The sequence below is a fragment of the Sminthopsis crassicaudata genome, chromosome 4, assembly GCF_048593235.1.
Source record: "Sminthopsis crassicaudata isolate SCR6 chromosome 4, ASM4859323v1, whole genome shotgun sequence".
In the NCBI taxonomy this organism is placed as follows: Eukaryota; Metazoa; Chordata; class Mammalia; order Dasyuromorphia; family Dasyuridae; genus Sminthopsis; species Sminthopsis crassicaudata.
Genome location: NC_133620.1, coordinates 259,762,422 through 259,788,907, shown reverse-complemented (window position 1 = coordinate 259,788,907; position 26,486 = coordinate 259,762,422). Strand labels below are relative to the sequence as shown.

The 26,486-nt window shown below is 32.7% G+C and overlaps 1 protein-coding gene across 1 annotated transcript in view; it reads right to left on the bottom strand.

The window, feature by feature from the left end:
- HMGCLL1 (3-hydroxy-3-methylglutaryl-CoA lyase like 1) overlaps positions 1 to 16,635 on the bottom strand; it is a 233,614-nt gene extending 216,979 nt beyond the window's left edge. Inside the window, exon 1 of the mRNA XM_074310629.1 lies at positions 16,330 to 16,635. Coding sequence (XP_074166730.1) covers positions 16,330 to 16,617 — 288 coding nt within the window. The 5' untranslated portion in view covers positions 16,618 to 16,635. The remainder of the gene's footprint in view (positions 1 to 16,329) is intronic.
- Between the last annotated feature and the right edge of the window lie 9,851 nt (positions 16,636 to 26,486).

Below are 26,486 nucleotides of genomic sequence, written 5' to 3'. Positions count from 1 at the left end.
TTATTTAAAATTACTATACACAAAACAATTGGAAGTCTACCTGACAAGACAAACACAAGAACTATATGAACATAATCAGACAACACTTCTCACACAAATAAAGTCAGATCTAAACAATTGTAAAAACATCAATTGTTCATAGGTAGACTGAGATGATGTAATAAAAATGACAATTCTGCCTAAATTGGCCTACTTGTTCAATGGCATACCAATCAAACTGCAAAAATTGATAAATGGTCAAAAGATATGAACAATTTTTAGATAATGAAATAAATTTAAGCCATATTCATTCAAAAAAATGATCTAAATCACTACTGATTAGAGAAATGCACATTAAAACAACTCTTGACACACCACCTCATACTTCTCAGATTGGTTACGGTAAAAGGAAAAAATGATAAATATTGAAAAGGATGTAGGGAATCTGAGATACTAATAAATTGTTGGTGGAGTTGTGAAATGATCCAACCATTCTGGAAAACAATCTGGAACTATGCCCAAAGGGCTATCAAACTATGCATACCTTTTGACCCAGCAGTACCATTACTGGATTTGTATCCCAAGGAAATCATAAAGGAGGGAAAAGATTTCACAGGTGCAAAAATATATGTAACGACTCTTATTAAGAAATAAGTGAATACTCATCAGCTGAGAATGGCTGAATAAGTTGTGGTATATGAAAGTAATGGAATATTATTGTTCTATTAAAATGATGAACAAGCTGATTTTAAAAATTCCTGGAAATTTCCATGAACTGATGCCGAGTAAAACAAGTAGAACCAGAAATACATTGTACACAATAACAAGAAGAATGTGAAATGATCAACTATGAAAGACTTGGTTCTTCTCAGTGATTCAGCAATCCAAGGCAATCCCAATAGACTCTGGACAGAAAAGGTCATCTGTATCCAGAAATAGAACAATGGAGATTGAATGTATATCAACACATGTTATATTTACTTCTTTTTTGTGAATTTGTCTTCTATGGTTTTTTACCTTTGTTCTGATTTTTCTCTCTCAACATGATTAATAAAGAAATGTGTATTTAAAGTTAAATGCATGTATAATCAGAATTAAATAAATAAATAATGCATGGAACAAATGAAAGAAAAATGTTCTGAAATTCTAGAACCAGAGTGTAAAATAGGCATTGAAGGAATCCATTTTATTACTTCCTGAAAGAGACCCCAAAATGAAAACTCTAAGGAATATTGTAACTAACTTCCAGAATTATCATATCCAGGAGAAAATGCTGCAAACATCTGAAAGAAACAAATATCGAGGAGCCACAATTGGGATTACCCAGGACATAGCAGCTACTGCATTAAAGTATCTGAGGACCAGTAATAAGATATACAGGAAGGCAAAGGAATTTGGACTACAACAAAGAATCAACTATCCAAATTGAGCATTAGCTTTCAAGGGGAAAAAATGGACATTAAAAGAGATAGGAGATTTTCAATCATTTCTTATCATAAGGCCAGAGCTGGACAAAAAATCTGATCTTTAAATACAATACTCAAGAGAAATATTTTTAAAAAGTAAACAGGAAAGAAGAAAAAAATAGATTTTTAAAAATTTTAATAGCTTTTTATTTTCAAAATACATGTAAAGATGGCTTTCAACATTTGCTCTTGCAAAACCTTGTGTTCCAATTTTTTTCTTCCTCTCTCCTCCCTTCTGTCCTCTCCTGGACAGCAAGTAATCCAATACACATTAAACATGTGCAATTCTTCTAAATACATATCCACATATATCATGCTGCACAACAAAAATCAGATCAAAAAGGAAAAAATGAGAAAGAAAAAAAAAGCAAGTAGACAACAACAAAGAGAGTCAGAATGCTATGGTATGATCCACATTCAGTCCCCAGAGTTCTCTTTCTGGGTGTAGATGGCTCTCTCCATCACATGATCATTGGAACTAGCCCAAATCACCTCATTGTTGAAAAGAGCCACATCCATCACAATTGATCCTCATATAATCTTGTTGCTGTGTATAATGTTCTTACTTCACTAAGCATCAGCACATGTAAGTCTCTTCAGGCCTTTCTCAAATCACCCTGTTAATCATTTCTTATATAACAATAATATTCCATTACATTCATATACGATAATTCATATACCACTATTCAGTAATTCCCCAGGTGATAGACATTCACTTTCCAGTTCCTTGCCATACAAAAAGAACTGCTACAAACATTTTTGCCTTTGCCCTTTTTATGGTTTCTTTGGGATACAGACCTAGTAGAGACACTGCTGGATCAAAACATAGACACAGTTTGAAAGCTCTTTGGGCTTAGTTCCAAATTTGTTGGATCAGTTCACAATTCCACTAATAATGTATTATTGTCCCAGTTTTCCCACATCCTCTGCAACATGTCATTATCTTTTCCTGTCATCTTAGCCAATCTGAAAGGTATGTAGTAATATCTGAGTTGTCTTTATCAGAACCTTTGAATGCAATTTTTTCCATTTTTTGCTTCCCTTCCAAACTTTGCTGTATTGATTTTGCCTGTACAAAAGATTTTCAATTTAATATAATCAAAAACTATATTTTAAAGGTTAAAAGTTTTAATTCCTACATCAGAAGATGATATTTGTAACTCTTGAGCACTTCATCTTTATCAGAGAAGTTAGAAAAGGAATACATACATACATATAGAGTATGGGTATAAATTGACTTTTATTTGATGATTTAAAGAAAAGAAATTAAGGGATGAAAAAAGAGTTGTATTGGGGGAAGAAAAAAGGGGAAGTAAAATGGGGTAAATTAAATCATATGAAAAGACCACAAAAGACCTATTACATTAGAGGGGGGAAAAAGGAAGAAGAATGAACATTGTTCAAACCTTAATCTCACTGGATTTGGCTCAAATAGGGAACAATATTTGGTTTGATATAAAAATGTATTTCACTTTATAGGGAAGTAGCAGGAGAAAGAAGAAAAACAAGGGGGGAGATAATAGAAGAGAGGCCAGAAGTAGAAGGGAAAAAAGATAAGAAAGTGAGGGCTAATAAAAAGAATTCCACTGAGGGAGGTGGAATTCAAAAGCAAAACACAGATGAGAAGAGAAAAGATGAAAGGAGAGAGAAAAGTATAAATGGGGAAAATAGATTGGTGGGAAATAGTAATCATAATTGTGAATGGGAATGGGATGAACTTCCCCATAAAATAGAAGTGGATAGCAAAGTGGATTAAAAGCAGAGTCCTACAATATGTTGTTTACAAGAAACTCATTTTAAGCAGAAAGTTACAAAGTTAAGTTAAAAGGATAGGGCATATTATATTATGCTTCATCTTTAGTTAAAAAAAAAAAAAGTAAAAGGAGTAGTCCTGGTCTCAAACCAAGCAAAAAAATAAGTAAAAATAGGTCTAATTAAAAGAAATAAGGGGGGATACAACTTGCTAAAGAATAATAAAAGTAATGGTATTAAACATTTATACACCAAATGGTATAGCATCCAAATTCTTAGAGAAGTGAAGTGAAAGAAGAAATAACAAAACTATACTATTATGGGATTTCTACCTCTGTAAGAAACAGATAAGTCTTATCACAAAATAAACAAGAAAGAAGTTAAGAAGTTGAATAGAAAATTTTAAAAGTTAAATATAATAGGCCTCTGGAAATAATTAAATGGGCATAGAAAGAAATATACTTTTTTTCAGTGGTACATGTCATCTACACAAAAACTTACCATGTATAAGGGTAACCTCACTATCAACTGCAGAAAGGGAGAAATATAAATGCATTCTTTTCAGATCATGATATAATAACAATTGTGTGTAATAAAGTACCATAGAAAAATAGACCAAAAATTAATTGGAAATCTGTGAGTGGGGCATCATAGAAACAATCAAAATTTTTATCCAAGAGAATGACAATAGTGAGACAAGACACTAAAACTTATAGGATGCAGCCAAAGCATTTTAAAATTATATATGCTTATGTGAACAAAACAGAGAAATAGGAGATTAATAAATTGGACATACAAATAAAAAATATAGAAAAAGTACAAATTTTAAAAGCTCAATACCAAATTAAAATTCTGAAAATCAAGGGAGACATTAATAAAATGGAAAATAATAAAAGCAACAAACTAGAAAAAACTAAGAGTTGGTTTTATGATAAAATCATTAAAGTAGATAAATCTTTGGTTTATTTAATTAAAAAAGAGAAAGAAAAAAACCAAATTACCAATATTCAAAATGAAAAGGATGAACTTCACAACAGTGAAGAGGAAATTAAAGTAATAATTAGGAGCTATTTTGCCCAATTCTGTGCCAATAAATCTCTCAATCTAAATGCAATTGATTATTATATACAAAAGTATAGATTACCCAGACTGACAGAAAAGGAAATGAAAATACTTAAGTAGTCCCATTTTAGAAAAAAGAAATTGAACTCCCTAAATAATCTCCCTCAATATACTCCCTAAACAATCTCTAGGATCATAGATTTACAACATTTAAAGAAAAATTAATTCCAATACTATATAAACTTTTTGGGAAAATAGGAGAAGAAAGAGTCCTACCAAATTCTTTGTATGACAAGATATGGTGCTGATACTTAAACTAGAAAGACTCAATAAAGAGAAAAAAATTAGAGACCAATTCCCCTAATTAATTGCAAAAAATGTTATGTGGGATATTAACAGAGGTTATAGCAACTTATCACCAGAATAATACACTGGGATTTATATTCCTGCTGGTTCAATATCAGGAACACTATCAGTGTAAATGACTGTAACTATAATCAAATTAATAGAAATTTACTACATCTCAATACATGTAGAAAAACCATTTCACAAAATACAACACTCATACATAATAAAAACACTAAAATAATAAGCAGCATCAATCTAAAACCATCAACAAATATTATATTGAATGGGGATAAGCTTGAGGCATTCTTAGTAAGATTGGGGTGAAACACGGTTGTTCATCATTATCACTCTAATTCAACAATGTACTAAAAATGTTAGTGCTAATAATAAGAAAAGAAAAACGAAAAGAGCAAATTAGAGTAGGTAATAAGGAAATAAAACTATCATTCTTTGAAAATGATGGTATAATTAGATAATCTAGAGAATCAACTTAAAATGTACTAGAAATAATTAACAACTTTAGCCAAGTGGCAGGATATAAAATAAACCTACATTAATCACTGTCATTTCTCTATGCTATCAAGAAAGCCAAGCAGCATGGAGATAGAGAAATTACATTTAAAATAACTGCAGACAGTACAAAATATTGGGAGTCTACCTGCTAAAACAAAGACAGAAAATATATGAACACAATTGCAAAACATTTCACACAAATAAATTTAGATCTAAACAACTGGAAGACTATCAAATGCTCATGAGTAGCCTAAGCTAATACAAAATGGAGAATTGTACCCATCAAAATGACACTTATTTTATAGAGCTAGGAAAAATAGTAACAAAATTCATCTGGAAGAATATAAGGTCAAAAATATCAAGGGAATTAAGGAAGAAAAATGCAAAAGAAGGTGGTCTAGCTGTTCCAGATCTAAAACTCTATTATAAAATAATGATCATCAAAACCATTTGGTACAGGTCAGGAAATATAGCAGTAATGAGAAAAAAAGTGAAAATCAGTAGAATAGATTTGTATCCAAGACACAATAGTCAATGACTATAATAATCTAGTGTTCAGTAAACTTAAAGACTTATGTTTATGGGCTAAGAACTCACCATTTGACAAAAAAATTGTTAGGAAAATTGAAAAATAATATGGCAGAAATTAGACATTGACCAACATCTAATATATATCAAATTAAGATAAAAATGTGTTCATGATTTAGACATAAATGGTGATACTATAAAGCAAATTAGTAGAGCAAGGGTTAGTACACCTATCAGACTTGTGGAGAAGGTATGAATTTATAGCTAAAGAAAAACTAGATAACATTATAAAATTCAAAATGGATAATTTTGATTAAATTTAATTTAAAAGATTTTGCAAAAACTGAATCCAATGCAGCCTAGATTGCAAGGAAAAAAACTGGAAAAAAGCTGGAAATTTTTTTTACAGCATTTCTGATAAAGACCTCATTTCTAAAGTATATAGAGAATTTGACTCAAATTTATAATAATTCAAGTCATTCCTCAATTGATAAATGGCTAAAGATATGAACAGACAATTTTGAGATGAAGAAATTAAAGCCATTCCTAGTCAAATGAAAATATATTTTAAATCACTATTAATTAGAAAATCTGAGGTACCACCTCATACCTCTCAGATGGCGAATAGGAAAACATAATGATAAATATTTAAGGAGATGTGTGAAAACTGGTACTCTAATACATCATTGGTAGAATTATGCAGTGAGCCAACCATTCTGGAAAACAATTTGAACTATATCCTTTGATGCCTTTGATCCAGGAATTCCACTACTGGGTCTATATCCCAATGATATAATAAAAAAGGAAAAAGGATCCACATGTACTTAAATGTTTGTAGCTACTCTTTTTGCAGTGCCAAGGGCCTGGGTATTGAAAAAGAATGAGCATGCTGATTTCAGAAAAGCCTAGAATGGCTTACATGAACTGATACTGAGTGAAATGAATACAACCAACATTGTACACAATAGCTGCAATAGTATGTGGTGATCAATTGTGAGGGGGTGATGCTCTTCTTAACAATTCAAGACATTCCAATAGACTTTGGATAGAAAAAGTTAATCACATCCAGAGAATTATGGAGACTGAATATGGATCAAAGCATAATATTTTCACCTTTTTCTGTTTGCTTGTCTTTCTTTTTCATGTTTTATTGGAATTGCCTTAAGTAACTGCATTGTTGAGAAGATAATGTGGGTTTGGTTAGTATCTATTTTGAATAGTGGATAGGATGCTGAATTTGTTATCAAGAAAATGCAGGTTTAAATTCTACCTTCAGTCCCCTATTATAGCTCTGTGGGTATGTGTGTGTGTGTAAACCATATATGTTTGTGTGTGTGTGTGTGTGTGTGTGTATTCTCACCCCTATTAAATAGGGAAATTCTGATCCTTATTAGTCTTGTAATAATGGGTAAGTCACTAAACATTTTTAACCTTTTGCCTCCTTTTCTATAAGATGGCAATAGTTATAACTGTTAGATATCTCACAGTATTGTGATTCAAATGATGATATAGATATAAATCACTTCAGAAAATGTAAAAGACTATATAAATGTCATATACCATTATTTTATTTTTTCCTGTTAGATTTCAAATACCTGAAGATCAAAGAGCATGGCCTATGATTTAATATGGTGACTCAGTTGGAATGGAATCATTTGTAGTTGTGATACTTCTGAGATCACATTTCATGAGTTCACTGATACAGTATCACTATAAGAATTTAAGTGTTAATGAGATGGAAGTGATAGAATTACTTTATTAATGGCCAGAGAACTATTTGGCATCATAGAAAGTGCTACATTATTTCCCAAGTGCAAGCAAGCTATGTGATTAGTAATGGACCTATTTATTGGTTGTCCAGAGACCAGACTAACTGACTTTGAAGTTTGTCACCAGAATATCCAGAATCACCACAGAGAAATAATATTTTCAGTCATACCAATCAATCAATAAATATTTATATAACTCCTGTTACATGAAAGGCACTGTACTAGGCACATACAATGACTGATTAGTCCATGAATTTTTAAGCTGGAGTCTATATACTCACAAGTCTATGAATGATTTCAAAAGGGAAGTAAACATGAATAGAAAATTAAATATTTATTTCAATTTTATTGGTTTCCTTTGTAATTCTACTTATTTTATCATATGCTTTTAAAAAACATTGCACTAAGGAGAATTCCATAGGCTTTACAAGACTGTCAAAAGAGTTTGTGAAACAGAAAATGTAAAAAAAAACAAAACAAAAAAAAAAACTGTTAGTCTACTATGTTATAAGGAAGTTGTAATCTTATGTGAGTGGAAGAAAAACAAACAGTGATAATACTGTTCCCTAGAGTAATGAAAATTAAAGTAATATTCAGTAATTCAAAGTATTTTTTGATAGACAAAGGAATTGAAGATAAGGCGAGCCAAAAATGTATCAGGGACAGATGGAGAATCTGCAAGCCAGAAAGGTCCAGAAGGATGTTAAACAGAAGCATTAAAGTAAGCTGACAGGGAACACAGCTGTATAAGGATCAACAGTAGGTATAAAAATACAAAGATGAAATGCAGCATTTCTTCACTAAAGAGAAGGTCAAATAGTTCTTGACCTTTACATTCTACAGTATTTATTCTTATTATAATAACTTAAATATCTGTCCCACTATTCAAAAATCAAGTTTGTTTCCTTTCAGCATAATTACTATTTGTAATGATAAAGAAGAAAACATCACAAAAAGAGCATAGAGGATGAAACTATCAGTTGGCTTTAATTTATCACTACTTCTAGATAGTTATTTAGAGCTTATCTATCTCCTAAGTCATTTGACAATCAATAATATTTGTTTCTTGAAAAATCTAATAGTATAATACACTAGAGCAGCGGTGTCAAACATATAGCTAAAAAGATGCACAACACATCTGAGTGTGGTCAAAATAAGAATAAAATTTAACTGGCATGTATTTAACAAAATAAATTTGAAAAATAATGAAAATAGAACTATATTACAAAACAAAATAAAACAAAATAATTAGAATTTAAGCCGGTTGATATATGACCCACAAGGATTTTATGTACAGTTAGTGAGTACCATTTTTATTTGAATTTGATACTATAACTATAAAGGCTACTACTACAGTAGTACTCAAAATAGGAATTATTACCTGACACCAAAGGATCTGTAATAGACTTTTCAGAGTCAGAATAAATGATGAAATGGGGTTGGGCCTGGATCTCACTATTATGCCCTAAATTGGAAATATAGTACTGAATCTGTAGCCACTCCTTTCTTCAAACATCCATATTTCAGTTGCAGGAATCATCTTTTCAGTCATTCAGGTTTATAATCTACTAGCATCATTTTTGAATTTTTACTTTCCCTTATTACATATATCTAATAAGTTGAAAATCTTGTTTCTATCTCCACAATATTTGTTTAATTTTTCAAAAGTTTCAAATTGTTTTCAAAAAATCCTGGGATCTGGTTTTTATGGGTCTACTGATTAATCATGCTAGTTATTCTCCTAACATTTCTTCCTTTATCTTGGGTTTCAGCCCCTCTCCTCCCTATATACTGGCTATGTGACCTTAGCAAGTCATTTTTAATGCTCCCAAAGACTAAATGTCCAGAATTTTGTTAATTTGCATTTATAAGACAGTTTTCTGACTGGAGAATCTCTGCATAGAAAAAAGAAATCAGATCTATTTGTTTCCACAGTCATTTTGACTCCACTAAACCAACATTTCTGTTAATAATGTATGCCTCAAAAAAATAAGATTTTGTTAAATCTCTGATAAAATCATTTTCCCAGTGATTGTGTCTCACCATTAAGAACATCCTGAAAATTCCAAAAGCTATAATTGTGCAGCCTAGACCCCTGAGGGACACAGAACAGGACTAAGAATTAAGAAACACAGAAATGAAAGGGAAAAAAAGGACAGGGAAAATGATTAGAGGACAAAATGAATCTGTATCCAAGAAGTCAGGGATCTATGAGAAGCTCAGAGTTAATGAAAAAAAAAAAAAAAGATAAGAAAGCCAGATGGAACAAGAGAAAACAAGAGCCAAGAGGAACCCAACTTGTAGCAAGTATTGAAGAACAAACAGGAAATTTCTTGAACCTTTATATCTCAAGGCTATTATAATCCAGGGAGAAGACTAACCAAGAAAAGGGGTTTGTGGATATGTGTATGTGTGTGTTAAGAGAGGAAGGAGTCTTCCTGGGAACCATATAAATAAGTTAACCAGGAAAAAAAAAAACTAATGAGAATAACAGAAAATGTGGGAAATATTTATTTCTCTCCAAAAATAATTACTTCTTCAACTTTCTTAATAATCACCTCAAACAACTCTTATCCGGTATATACAATATAGTTTTGTTTTCCCAATATCTTGCTCCCACCCTTTTTTATTCATTTTGTAAAACTCAAAATATTATATGAAAATAAGACATTGATTAATACATGTTGCTGGAACATATACTCTGAGTTCCTTTGCAGATACAGCAGACTTTCAAGCAAGGATTACTTCTTTCTAGACAGCATAATCATACTTTCTGAGAAACAAAAGAGATGTATATAGTATAATGTAATGGGAAAAGACAAGTATAAATTGAATTAGGATTTTGAATCCTATTTCTGACATTTAGAAAATAAGTGATTATGGAGGTCACATAAAATCTATCAACTTCAGTTTTCTTAAAAAATAGCAATATTATAGAATAAATATACTTTGATAGTAGTAATAATTGATCAACACAATCACCCACCACAGCTCAAGACTTGTAATAAAAGATGCTATTCACTTCTAGATAAAGTATTGAACTCAGAAGTACTTTTTTTCTTCTTTATCTCATTTTTGGAGAACAAATTCTAATTGTTTTGCATGACTTACATATAGTGGGCTTTGCTTTCTTGCCTCCTTAATAGTTAAGAAAGATTTGGGAAAGAATTTGGATAGAGAGAGAGAGAAAGAGAGAGAGAGAGAGGGGGGGGGGGAGGCAGGCCTGCATGAATGAATAAGTAGTTAAATAAATGTAAAGTAAAGTAAAGTAAAGTAAAGTAAAAATACTTTAAAAAAAGATCAAATATAATCCTCCCAAGGAAACATAAATATTTTAAGATGTTAAATAACATACATTTCAAGTGTTTTTGTTTGTTATGTATTTGTAGATTTTATGTTCTGAAATTGTTGAAACTTTAAAATGCACTAAAACTTTTGGGAGAGCAGCTAGGTGGTACAGTCAGAAAGATCTGAGTTCAAATATGACTTCAGTCACTTACTAGCTGTGTGACTCTAAGCAAGTCATAACTTTTAATTTCTTCAACTGTGAAAGATCTGGATAAGCAAGTGGCATATCACCTCAGCAGTCCAGTTCTTTGCCAAGAAAATTCAAAATGGATTTACTAAGAACTATAAAGACTTTTGGGACCCTTTATACTCACCTTATAGGATTGTTTTGAAGATCATATGTGACAATATGACACTTTGACATATCCTTAAAGTGCCATATGAATACCTATTATCAAAGTTATTTTTCTTACAATATTGCTACCAATTATCCTGGTTCTTACTTCAGTTTGTATTAATTCACAGAAGTCTTTCAATAGTCCTTGAAAACAATCTTTTTCATTATTTCTTATAATAGTATTCTATGACATTCATATGCTATAATTGTGTTCAGCCATTCTCCAATGTGTGGACATCTGTTTTAGTTTCCAATTTATTTGCTGTAAGGCCAAACTGGAAAGTGAAGAGGTGGGCAAGACTCCTGAAAAGTAAGTAGCACCTCTTCCTCCTCCCAAGGATTAACCTGCCTTACAGCCCAGGTCTTGATCTACAGTTGTCTTGGTTTTTGAAACTACAGAAGAATGAGAAGAGAAAATGTTCACTAAGGTCTTTAATATTAATACTATCCATAGCTCATCAAAATATAGTTTTATCATTAGAAATGACAAAATATGTGAATTATCATCTTCCTTGTTATGGAGCATTCAGGACTACAGGGACATTTCATTTGCTCTATAGCTGAATTCTGCTATATATGTTATCTGTTATATATGTTAGAATGACAATTACTTGAAAGAGGACACTGTTTTGGTTTTTTGTCTGCATCCCCAGCATTGAGAACAGTGCTTTGCACAGAGTAAGCACTAAATAAATTATCTTCATAATTTATTCATATATGTTTATGTATCTGTTTGTGTATATATGTATATGTGTGTATAGAGACATGCCTTCACTGAGTAACACAAGTCATTCTGATGTACTACTGAATCACTATCCATTTTTTCATTCCCTTATCTACAACATGGCGTCTTTCTATCCTTCATCAAGATACTGAAATAGTCTTGAATTCACTCTGAGAATCATAATATATAAATATAGCCATCATGCGCATTTATAGAAAAATAAATAAATACTGAGTGTTCCATAATCATAAATAGTTCAGCCTAATATTTAACATTTCAGACTAAACCTAACATCTCCAATACCACATTATCTAAAAGGCTGGTAGGAAACTATTTTAATGAAGAAATAATTTTACTCTGAAGGTTTATACTATACAAACAGTCGGATACTAGTGTTTTGAAGGAGACCCTTGCTGTCTAAGAAAATATTGTCTAGGATAAGAAAAACTTGAATTTTTTAATGCTGAAACACCATAGTTATTTTATAAGTCCATCAAAATACCCAATGTTATGTTTTTCCCTTTCCTAAATTTTTGTTATCCCCTTAGACCTATGACTAAAGTTTTTAGATTCATTTTCAGTGGAAAGAATCCTCGTTTTCTATTTCTTTCCCCTTGGAACATTCCTACTCCATCATTATTCCATAGATACACCAGCTCTTGACCTGTAAATATTTGGAGAGACCTCTCCATGAACCACCAAGGACGCTTAGGAATCTTTAGCTCTCAAATTAGTTTAAAAATACTAATCTGTAAAGCCATCTGAGGCTAAGAGAAATGATGTTTGATACAACTCTGTCACAGAAAGAAAGAGTATGCTTGTGGGAAAAGCATTAAATTTGGCATCAAGGAACCTGAATTTTCATTCTGGCTCACCTACCATATACATGCAATTTATTCCTTCACATTTGAATTCACTCTGCCTTTACTATATTTTATTTTTCAGAGATACTAAAATGTTCAAGGAAACCTTTTTAACATATATATGTCGGTGCTAAAATTGCTTTATAATTTTTGTGTGTATGTATGATTATGTGTGTGTAGAAACACACCTTCACTGGGTAACATAAGTCATCCTGATTTACTACTGAGTCACTGTACATATTTTCATTTCCCTAACTACAATATGGTGTCTTTCTGTCATTCCCACCTTTCCAATTTTTTTTAATGTACTCTCCCTTCCCATGTACTTTGTGAAATGATATTTGCCTCTGTTTTCCTTCACGTACTCTCTAAAATCCCACTTTCTAGAGAAGTCTTTCCCCATTTCCCTTAATGTTAGGTTGATTATTGTTGTTTTTTTCTAATTTATTCTAGGTTATTTCCAATTTATCTAGAAATTGTTTGTACATAGTTTTTAGCTTATTTCCCTCACTAGCTTGGAAATGGATTCATCATAACCAAACTAACAAGAATGAAAATTTGATTTTAATTATAAATATTATTTATAGAAAGACAAAATATTATTTGTAAAAAAATATTAAATTCAGAGTCAAAAAATTGGATTCATCTTTTGCCTCTTACATTTTACTAGCTGTGGGGAAATGAGCAAATAATATTTTTATATTGTTTCTCCATTTGTAAAATAGGAGAGAAGACCTATCATACTTAATTCACTGTGTTGTTATAAGAATAAAATGGAAGAATGTGTGCAAAGCACTTTTATAATGTAATTATAATAATAGTGGCAACAGCAGCAGCAATAGCCAAAGTAGTAAAGTGGTAGTAGTAGTCACAGTAGTAGTAGTAGTAGTAGTAGTAGTAGTAGTAGTAGTAGTAGTAGTAGTAGTAGTAGTCATAGTAGCAGCAGCTGCTGTTGCTGTTGCTATCCAGTCTTAGTAGTAGAAATTATAAAATAGTATAACTGCTAAAATGACTAAAATACACATGATGAGTCAGGATTTTGTTTTTTCAAATTTACAAATCTATTTGGAAAATCAAATTAATTATAAAAATCTACTCAAATTACCCACAAAATAAGAGTATGGAAAATTTGATCATTATGATAGAAAGTGCCACTGAACCCACTGATTCTGAAATATTCCCCACCACCTTCCTTGTTCTTTTTTTTTTCTTTTGGAATTTATCATTTCTACATATGATGATAAGATCAATTTATAGGTAAAGATGTGGAAATGTAAATAAGACCGAATATCTCCAATTGTCAGAAATAAGAACATAGATTATTCCAGGTAAAAACATATTCACTGTTCTCATTATTTATCAATTGTCTTTTCTCCAAAGAGGCTCAAAAAGTTTTCTTGAGCTTATTGTAATAATCAATGGATTTTAAAATAGAAGAGTTGGGTTAATAATAATAACTAACATTTATATAGCACTACTATTAGCCAGACACTGTGTTAAACACTTTATAATTATTATTTCATTTCATCTTCATAAGGGAGTAGATACTATTATCCCCATTTTACCTTGGGGACAAGCCATTTAACTTTGCAATTCTTCACTTCCCTGAAAAGAGAGAGAGAAGGTAAAGAAGGAAGGTAGTGAGGAAGGAAGGGAGTGAGGAAGGAAGGGAGTGAGGAAGGAAGGAAGGAAGGGAGTGAGGAAGGAAGGAAGGAAGGAAGGAAGGAAGGAAGGAAGGAAGGAAGGAAGGAAGGAAGGAAGGAAGGAAGGAAGGAAGGAAGGAAGGAAGGAAGGAAGGAAGGAAGGAAGGAAGGAAGGAAGAACTTGTCTAAATCAGTTTTGTTTTTACTGTCTCTCTGGGTGTCAATTCTACACCAATAAAATGAAGAGAATGGACAAGATGATCTCTAATGTACCATTCAGTTCCAAAACCTTGATCCTATGGATCACTCTCGTTTTTAATCCCAAATCCTAACTTCAGATGCTATTGTTAAGTTATGAGTCTAACTAAACTTCTATGCATTACATAGTAGAGATACTTTAACAGGTGATCTAAAATTTTTAAAACTAAAACTGTTTAAAACCTAGAAATGTATATCGTTTTGGTGTATACACTTATAAATAGAATGTAGACAGGTAGGAGACAAGGGGTTGGAAATAAGTATGCTGTCACATGAAGTTAATTGTATGCCTTCTTTTGTTAAATATTAATAATAATAAAAAGATTCTATTAGCTCGTGGAATATGAAGAAATAGCTTTGTATTAAAAAGAAAAGGTATCTATAAAACAAAAATGAAAGCTACTCCAGAAAACTCCAGGGCAGGAGTTCTTAACCAGGGACACTGGATAGATTTTAGGGAGTCTGAAAAAATACCTTTATACATTTACTCACCTAAAATTGAAATTTAGCATTCCTTTGATTATAAAAGTAAGCAACAATATACATGGGCCCATAAATATCACAAAATTTACAGAGAAATACATCACACAAACAAGTTGTTAAGCTAAAAATGCCTCTCTTTATACTATTTCTTTAAAAAACAACAAAAAAAAAAACATTCTTCATAGGCAACAGAAAACTGAGTTTGTACCCATCATCTGAATTAGTGCAGTCAAAATTAGTATTTTTTCAAGACCATCCTTATTAAAATGGATTATGAAATTAAAATACAATGGGCTAACTGTCCTATCTAGTTACATATCTGTGTGATTATCAAAATCAAACTATATTTACTCAATGTTAATAATTAATAAGGCTAATAAAAAGTTCCTTAGAAATTTATATAGTCATATAGTCTGGTATCTGAAACCTGCTTATATTTTGCATGAAGTGACCTAAATAATGTACTTTCATTCCCCTATCATTTCAGCTTGCTTTTTAAGAAAAAAACTTTCCCATACATATGTTTCTCTCCTTGACATATTCCCCTAGTCCTAGCGGGGGCCTATGTGAATGCACACTGCAGGTAAGCCTTTTACAAATAGCATTCAGCATGGGTATCCATCTGACTTTTATACCTCAATGGATGGTCGGGACAGATTTGAAGTAAGATTCTACAATCCGCAATCCCGAGTTAAATTCCTATCATCCTTTATGGATATTATTCCTTATGGACACAAAGGAATATTCTACCCAAGAATGAAATAATATCACACGGCACAATTTGAATTTCGCTTGTTTCCATAACCTTTAATTTTGCCTTCCTTTTCTCCCTTAATAGAAAATGACTCAAGTCTCCATTCCTTGCCTTGGGAACTGGGATGAGAGCACTGTATTGTGTTGTACAAAGGGCATGGCATTGCATAACATGCCCCAGCAGTGACGTAACAGAACACGGACTTGGAAAATTGGGTAGACCATCATGCCCAGGAGAACTTTTTTTGGGGGGTGGGGGGAGGGGGTAAAATAAGGTTCACCTGTGACCACTAATGGGAAGAAGTTATGTGGTAAGCAGGAAAAACACGGAGAGACAAGTCAGGGTGGGGCCTGGAAGGACAGACTGTGAAGGCTGACAGAGACCTTGGCTAGGAGACGGGAGGAAGGACTAGGGGAGGCCGTGCCTGGAAGGAGGCAGTTGGTGGGGGAGGGGCGAGCGGAGCATCTCCGGGTGGGATAGGGGTGGGGCCGCACGCTAGTACCTGCGCGGGCTCGAGCGCCCCAGCCACTGTGTCTCCGACTCCGAGATGCTCCCGGAGAAGATGCTGGTAACTGAGGCAGTGCTTCACCGCGGAAGGCATGTTCCCCATGGTTGGGCCGAGGGGCGGGATGCTTGCGCTCGCAGCTGCAATGGGACTCAAGGCCCAGCTTGGGGTTGGCGACCCCTCCTCCACAGCTCGAGGCTCGGGTCTGCACGAACCGGGAGGGGAAGCGCCCAGCGAGCGCTGCCTCTTCCTCTTTCTAGGCAACCTGCTCTCGCCACTGAGCATGCCCAGTTATCTGTGCGAGCCCCGCAGGTCCCCGTGGCACCTGCGAGGCTGCGGGGAAAATGCAATTCAGTACAATGTAATTCAATTTTAATGCGACCCAAACATTTGTTAAGTGCTTTCTACTTGCATGGGTCGGGAGAAGTGTGACGTTAGAAAAAGACATTTCGTAGTCAGGGATACTGAAATTCTAGTGTGCTTTCTGATCTAAGGTAAGTGCATGACAATTACCCCAGGAAATGCTTTGGAACGGGGAGTTACTTGCACACATGAAATCGCAGGCCCTGATGTCTGACCAAAATAAATAAATAACAGAGGGGTCAATGGCTGGATAGAGTGCTGAACATGTATACATATATATGTATTTTTTTTTAAAGTAAAGTGCTTTGCAAACCCCAAACCACTATATAAATCCCGTTACTGATATTATATGGTTAGTGATACAAAGACAAAAAAAAAAAAAAAAATTGTCCCTGTCCTCATTAAGCTTACATTCTCCTTTGGGGACACAACAGAAGCAGCAGCAAACTAGCATTTTGTATTCAAAACGCTTTATTTGTCCCAATCAGAATCCTGTAGGGTAGCTAGTATTCTGATTATGTAATCGGAATAATAATATTGTATTTTATAATACAATATAAACACCTAACGTCTCTGATTTAGGCATATGTTCATCCAAATGTAGATAAAATAATGTCTGGAAGGAGTAATTACTAATAACTATGGGGGTCATAAGAGATCACCTGCAGGAGGTGACACTCCTTGGAACTCTTACCTCTGGAGTAATAAAAGCTCTGCATCTGATATCAAAGTGCTTGTGTTCTACATAAAGCTCTATCACCAACCAGCTGTGTGACCACAAATAAGTCAATTTTGTAATCAACAAAATGGGATAATAATAGCTCCCTACCTTTTAGTGTTGAGTAAAGCAAGTAGGATAACATATATAAAGCATTTGGCAAACCAAAAGAATTATACAAATGGGAGCTATATTAACCTCTAAAATTAAGACGGGTGAGTAGAAAAAAGGATTCTTAATATGGGAGTCTAAGAATTCTTATTTATATATTATATTATTTTATAATAGATTATGTTTATATATACACATATATATGTATATCTTTAATAAGTCTGTTTCAATGCAAGTGATCTCATTTTTGATCCTATTTATTTTAATTTATGAATTTTAAAAAATAGCTATGATAAGGGGTCCACATGATTCACCAGACTGCCAATAGGGTCCATAACACAAAATAAAACAGAGGAGAGAAGTTGGTGACTTTGGACTCAAGAATCCAGGAGCCTTGTGACAGTTTGTCTCCTTCACTTCTCCCCCTAAAGCCCAAGAACTTTAATTTATCCTGACTCTGGCTGATCCTGAGGACTCCAGGGAGCTAGTATGGACTTAACATATGTGTAATAATGCCCAGGCAAATGATATCTTTCTCATGGCAGCACAAAGTTAAGAACTAGATATTTGTATGTGTGTATATGTTATACATATAAAACATACATACACATATGTGTATGACAAGGTTTGGAGGTGTAGAACCCCCAAATTTATTGGGATTATAAGATTCTCTTCATGGAGTTTGGCCACCAAATGTTGGGATGCAGGAGTGTTGGACCCCAAAAGTTTACTGGAGTTATGGGCTGGTGTCATGAGTTGTCTCAAAAGAATTCGTAGGCTTAGACCATCTCCAAATCAAGAGGCAAAGATTTTATTGTGCTGCTAAAAGTGGGATGAAAGCATACAGGATTTTTAGCAAAGAAAAATGGTCTTAGCAATTAACAAGGGATCTAAGATGCCATTAAGGTGGGTAATACCAATAAGGGGGAAAATGTTGTTAAAGCATGTTCTGAACATGTTCTAAAACAAGTTCTGAAAGAACCCTTGACTCCATAAGGTAGGGTAAATTCCTAAAGAAGGAGTTTTAGAGGGAGATAACACCACTAACTAGCAGAAAGATTCAGTGTGCTCATTCATTTCACATCTTTTAGTCCTAGATTCCTAATATTTTTTTGTTATGGACCCTTTTGGCAGTCTGGTGAAACATGTGGACCTCTTCTCTTAGCCATTTTTAAAAATTCATTAATTTTAGCGAGTATTGTCATTTTATATTCTTTCCTCAAACTTAAAATTAATCAATTAATAGACATTTAAGCTTAATATATTTGTGCATACACACATATATGGTATGCATATATGTACATTCATACACCTTTTAAACCAAGGAAGTCCTTCTTTTAGCTTATTAGAATTCTTACAAGGTGCTATGTTACTGGAATGGATAGAGACAATAATTATCTAATTTAGCATAGAACAATAATTATCTAATTTAGCATAGAACCATAGAACATTATACTTTTTAATAGTTTTATAGGTATATGCATGGGTAATTTTACAACATTGACAATTGCCAAACCTTTTATTCTAATTTTTCCCTTCCTCCCCCCACCCCCATGGCAGATTGACCAATACATGTTAAATAAGAACATTATACTTTACAGAAGAGAGCATCACATTAGCTAGCAAGTTTCTGTCACTTAACAGTTACATAGCTTTCTCAAAGGCTCCAAGCTTTAATAATAACCCCGTATTTAAGAAAAGCAGTTCCTTGGCATGTAGGATGAATATCATGAGGACATACTATACACTTAGCCTCCTATCTAGAAAAAGGTAACTAGAGGCTGAACAATTGTTCCTTATATCTTCTATTTCTGAATGGCCTTCCCCTGTCCTCTTAGCTAATGAATCTATTGCATACATTTCTCAAATAGCTTAGCCTTGATGTTTACCAGGATGTTTAACTGTGCTGAAAGTAATCTCAAATTGCATTTTCCTAAGTTTCCATCCATTCTCTGTGTCAATAAAAATGAGCTTTAGCTTATTTTCTTCAATGTCTTTCTGACTCTCAAACTGAATTGAATTTCTACCTGGCACCAACTCAGGTTATACTATAAAATGTTATTCTGTCCCAGGCCCTAAATTTCTTCAAAATGCCAACTACTCCCAACTCATATATAAGAGTCTTTAAGAAACCTAGGAATTCTTAATTGTTAGAAACAAATCACCTATCATCTTCCCTTCTTTCTTTCTACAAGCAAACATACAAATATCTTCAGTGTAATTTAGAGCAAAGTTTCTTAAGTTGTGTTCTAGTAACTGAATGTGAAAATGAAGAAACTTTGGTAACAGTAAAAATTATCAAGATTTAATTCTCTATATAAAAATAAACAAGCACATCCATTTCATTGATATGCTAATTTGTTTTTATAATTAATAGATGGTAAAATTTATATGTATACCAAAGAAATTAATCAAAAGTAATTAAAATTAATTTCTTATGATTTATTATCAATAAATGTTTAATTTCTCTATTTTATATATCTATATTCTGAAATCACTTAAAAATTCTCAGGAAAAAAGGGTACCCAAGTGGAAAAAGGTTAAAAAGTTCTGACTTTGAGGATCCTTGAATTACTCATATCCAAGGCTGACTGAATAAATCATTAGACACTTTCCAACAGAGCAGGAGTATCTCAGGCATTCCATCATTATTCCAGCTAATATAATAAGCAATTTCACAGATCTTCAGTACAAAAGGAACCTTAGGAACCTAGTCTTGCACCACATACCTAAAATATTAATCTACTTGGCAATAGCCTTGATAAATGATCAACCAAGTCTCCCCTTGAAAAATTGCAGTAATTGGGAAACTGTTATTCAAGATAACCCATTTCACTATGATTTAGCTCTAATTACAAGATATTTCTTTTTACTTAGATTAAGTAAAAATGTGTCTTTATATAACTCTCACCCTTTGCTCCTAATTCTGCTTTTGAGATCAAACAAAAGAAATCTGATATTTCTTCTAAGTGAGAAATCTTCAAAAGTTTGAAAACAACTATCACATCTTGCTTCTACTCCCCAGATCAGACTGTACCTACCAAGGTTTCTTAAGACTAAATATCTCAAATTCTTTCAAAGGGCCAGGTTTCAAATGTCTTATTGATTGTTTCTAGCTTGCTAATGTCTTCCAGGAAACTTGGTCTTTAGAACTGAATTCACTATTACAAAGGAATCCTTACTGTGCCATAAAAAATTAGCTACAGATGGATAGATGTTTGGATTTCTGATATAATTAGATGATCATGTCATTGCATTACTCAAAAAATCTTCAGTGGCTCTCTGTTGCCTACTACATAAAATCCAAATTTATCCCTGTTTTTTCCTAACTCCTTTGATCTGCCTCAGGAAATCTAAACATCTATCAAGCATTTGTTCATTCTCCCCAGATATGTCCCATGCTTCCCAACCTTCCAACTATCTTTCACGCTTTTCCTTGTGCTAATAATGTCTTCCTCTCATTTTCATCTTTTTACATTCTACCTAGTTCTTGTGATTCAATTCAGCTGTAACTTCCTTAATGACTCCTTCCTTCTTCCTCCCAGATGGAAGTGAATAAGGCCAGATTTAAACTCAGATCTTCCTGACTCTAAGGCCAGTACTCCAACCACTATACCACCACTACCTTAGTATCCTAAATCATTACCTATATTTTCTTTCTTATTTTATATTTTATCAGTTATGCCTCATGTAACATAATCTAGATTGTTTTATTTATCCATTTACAAATAAGTCCTCAATTCACTTTACTTGATTGTAAACTCCATGAGGTCAAATATCACATAGACTGTATAGCAATACATTTTGAGAAATTACATCAAATAATACTAGAAATCAAATAAAATTAAATCTCCCAACCTCTTTCAGAAGATATGCTCTCAGATATCAGGTTTTTTTTATAGAATTGAATATAGACCTCTTGAAATGAAATCTTTAATTTATACTTTTATTTTAATCTGGTAGAGGACATCAGAAAATTAAACTGGCATGCCCTGCCATATGCATTAGTTGGTGAGACGAAATGCCATTATATGGACCAATTATTTTCATGGGACCAATAAATAGGTGATTGATAACAGAGAAAGGATTCATAATATTGTGAGATATGATTTAATATGTTAATAATTTCATTTTTAAAAGTATATTGGTCAGGATAGTATTATGTAGGTTTAACCCCAAGCAATAAACTCCAGTGATCACAAATTATTACCTTTAGGATCAAATATAAACTTTTTAAAAATCCTTCACAAGCAAGTGATAAAGTATCACTTATATACTAGCACCTATTTATGACCACAGTGCTTTTTGTCTATTGTTCTCTGATTAATTTGTACTTTTTCCCCCTTTGGAATATTTTACTAATCCCCTTTCATAGCCATATAGCAACAGGCCAGGTTTTTTGGTTTATTTTATTTTTTATTTTTGAGATTTTTTGTTTTTGAGAGAAGTTTGGGTCTATTAAAAGTACTACCCTGGTTCTACTGTATAATTCATGCTTCTCCTCCTTAATTATTTCCTCTTTCAATAATTCATCTTTCTTCATTCTTTTCTTCTATTCAGATAATATCATAAATACAAATGAGCCAATGCTTTTGATTGTCCTTTCAACTACATATTCCTTGTTTTTTTGTTCATTATTAGCCCAAATTAGCTTGAATAGTTATAAATTTAATTTAATTGATTCTGAAATGTTCTTGGAATAGGTAATAGCACATTATATGTAAATTGATGCCTATGTAGTACCTCATTGTCTATAAAAATAATCTGCCTATTTACAATAAATTCTGAATTATGTAATCTCGATGAAAATGTTACCTACCATTGGTGAGCAGCATTGTTCACATGTCAAACATAATTATACTTTGTAATGGCTTTCAAGGAATCATATAATTTTACATATATAAAAATTTGTTGGTTATATAAACATTGTACTAAAGAATCCTTTCCTTCCATCAATCAAATGCTTTTCTCCATAGTTAACAAATGACAAGCATAATGGGAGATTATATTTTCTTTATCTTTCAGTCAACTATGATGCTGTAAATATGTAACATGCTGTCTATCATAAGCATCTGCCTCTTTCCTTTTCATATTTTCATCTAGGGTTCCTTTGAAAATTGTGTGTATTATTAGAGAAATGCTAATTAAAACAAATGAGGCACCACCTCATATGCCTCAGATTTTTTTAAGATGACAGGAAAAGATAATGATAAATGTTGGAGGGGATGTGGAAAAATTGGGACACTAATAGGTTGTTGGTGGAGTTGTGAAATGATCCAACAATTCTGGAGAACAATTTGGAACAATGCCCAAAGGGCTATCAAACTGTGCATACCCTTTGACTCAACAGGGTCTGTATCCCAAGAAAATCCCTCCTAAAGGAGGGACAAGGGCCCACATGTACAAAAATGTTTTTAGCAGTTCTTTTTGTGGTAGCAAATAATTGAGAAAGGAGTAGATGCCCTTCAATTGAAGAATGGCTAAATAAGTTGTGATATACGAAAGTAATGGAATATTATTGTTATATAGAAATTGATGAACAAGCTGACTTTAGAAAGGCCTGGAAAGATGAAAGTGAACTGATGTTGAGCAAAACAAGCAGAACCAGGAATACATTGTACACAATAACAGCAAGAATGTGTGATGATCAACGATGAAAAACTTGGTTGTTCTCAGTGGTTCATTTATCCACGGCAATCCCAATAGACTTTGGATAGAAAATGTCATTTACATCTATAAAAAGAACTATGGAGAATGAATGTAAATCAACAAGTTATGTTTGCTTCTTTTTTCTGCTTTTTTCTCTTCTATTTTTTCCTTTTATCCTGATTTTTCTCTTCCAACATGATTCAGAAAGTAATTATTAAATAAATGAAAGAAAAAAAGAAAATTGTGTGTATTATTCTTATGAAAATTATTATGGAGTTGAGAAAATTGTCATTTTTAATGATACCTATGCTCTCTGATGACCCTTCAACCAAAGGACCATCATTTTAATATATGCATTGTTCTAGTAATGTCATATGCTTTTAAGTAATAGAAAATTATAGTTCAAAGAACTGAAGTTAAGGGTAACTTAAAGGACAATGAAGAAGTAAATGTTGTGAATAGGAAGAGTGTAACATATTGTGGACAATGAATTAAGATGAAAAATCTAAACTTTGTGATGAAATAAATCTATGTTTAAAAATCAGTTGAGATGGTCACATGGCATAAGTAAGAGATAACCAGTGAACCGCCCTTGTACTATTTTAGGAGATGGCATTTTATTTCAATCTTAAAGGAAAGTAGGGATTCCAAAAATTTAAGTTTGTGAGGTAGAGGTTTTCCAGCATGGGGAGCATCTAATGAAAAGATATAGAGGCAAGAAGTATAGTTTTATATGAAGGAACAGCAAATCCTTTATTGTTGCATTTATAATCACCCAATAGAAAGCTGTCAGCAAATTAGTAGACTCCGAGTGAAGAACATATGAAAGGGTATTGTGAAGAGTCAAACAAGATAAGCAAGGATGGATGGGTTTTGATCTATATCTTTGGTATCAAAGTAAAAAATGTTTCCCTGTGGGGCACATATTGAATTAGAAAAATCACAAAAATATTAATAACCATCTTTTATTTCATTTTTATTTATTTTTAAATTTCCCAATTATATTTTAATCTGATTTGGTCTCAATGAGGACTTTAAAATCTATATAGTCCATGGGACTTAATTTTAATACTTCCAAACATCAATGGAAAGAATGCTCACATTATTGTGATAACAGATCCAGTTGAATATTGAAGAAAGGAGCTGACTGTTATTAATATCTACTTGATGACTCTTTGAGGACAAATCTTAATGCCTTTATCCTTCATTCTTCCAAAACAGTGTTGTCCTCTATGAACATTTTATGTAATCCAGAAATTTTTCTCATCTTTTAAAAATATTTTGTGCCATTTTCCCTACCTCATATAGTACACCTAATAATTGAACTTTAAATGTAGTTACTTCTCTGTCATTGATGGAGAAAGTAATGTATTGGAAACATATTTATATTACTTTTTTTTTCCATTTAACCCCTCTTTTTTGTTGGCCTTTCCTGCAATGCCTTCCTTGAGATGATGAAGCTTAATTGAGTTTCATACTAAGCGTTCTACAGCTGCCAAAGTTTTTCCTAACTGTAATTGCTCCACCCTTAACCCCCCACTTAATAAATTCTGGTTTCTCCCTAGAGTGGAGATTACCTCCAAGATCAAATATAAACTCTTCTGTTTGGCATTTAAAGCTCTTCACAACCTGGCCATCTTCCAACCTTTCCAATCTTACATTCTGCTTCCATCTACTTGCTCTATGATCCAGCCTTAGTGGCTTACTTGCTGTTTCTTGGACAAAGAACTGCATCTCCTGTCTCCATAATTTTACTGGCTATTCCCCATTCTTGAAATGGTCCACCTCAATATTCTCAAAGCTTTGAATCCCTGGCTTCCTTTAAGATTCTACTTAAATACCACCTTCTAAAGAAGGCCTTTCTCAGTTCCCCCTAACTGTTAGTGTGATATTTCTTAAGATTATTTTGTATGCAAATTTATTTGTGTTGTCTTATCATTAGAGTGTAAGCTCATTGGGATCTATAAATTTTTTGTTTGTTTTTTTCTTTGTATTCTTAGTGCCTAGTAGAGTGTCTGACACAAAAATTAAAACTACATTGTATTGTTGATTTTCAAACTGTTATTTACTTTAGGCAATGACTTTTTTTGTTATATATGCATAATGAAACCATATCTATTTCTATTTGCCACTCCAACAAGGTAAATCAAATAATATTTCCTATGAAACCATCCATTTTCTTTAATTTTCTGGCTTTGTTTTTGGTAAGAATCTGAATATTGATGAATTTCTTCAGTAGTCTATTAATAGACTAGTGAGTCAGTAGACAAGTTTCTTACATCAAAGTATCAATACTTTAGTAAATGTTCATATGCAAACTAAACTTCAATTTTTAGCACCTATTGTCCTCTCTTAGAGTACTCTGCCTGGATGAAAAGCCAGTTCATGTTATTCTTTGTTTCATGAGCTAACATGGCCAAAGATTACCAAAGATCTAAACTATTTGTAATGAGGATATCTATATCCATCTCTCCTACTCCTCAAATAGCCAATAAATTCTGTCACCAGGACTCTATTTGAAACCTTTCTAATTAGGTAGACTCTGACAAAGCACACATTCTGTTGTGTTGGCACAACTTAGGAAAATTACATTTATTCTCCGGCTACATTGAAGCTAAATGAGACTAATACTTTTGAGGAAGATTAAATTGCTATAACCTTTTAGGTTATAACCTTTTAATCCTTTAGGCTGTCAATAGCAAATGGAATATAGCAAAAGGAATGGAAGGAAAGAGTTTCCATTCTAATTCAAGTGTATATTATTTCAATCTCAATTACTGCAACTGATTTTTAAATGTTTCAATTGCCCTGTTATTCATTATTCTTAATGAAATTCTTAATGGAGCAGCCTTATGGAAAAAATGTTGGTTAAATACTTTTAAAACTGAACATTTTGGTATCAATAATTGTTTTGTATTATTGACTGTTCTTATTCCTGAAGATGATCATGATGGAGATTTCTAATATCTGAGTATCCATTTAAGGTTAAGAAACAATCTTTGTATATCACTACGCTTGATCCCAGGAGGTCAATCATTATTAGTATTCTCATTTTAGAGATGAAGAAAATGAAGTTCAAAATTCAGTTCAACTAGGAGTTTTAAATACCTACTTCATCCAAACTACAATAATAAATACAATACAAACCAAAATAAAGTTAGTTCCTCCTTTCAAGGACTACTTTTTTTTTTATTTTTGCTGAAGCAATTTGAGTTAAGTGATCTGCCCAGGATCATGTAGCTAGGAAGTGTTAAGTGTCTGAGATCAGATTTGAACTCGAGTCCTCCTGACTTCAGGACTGATGCTCTATCCA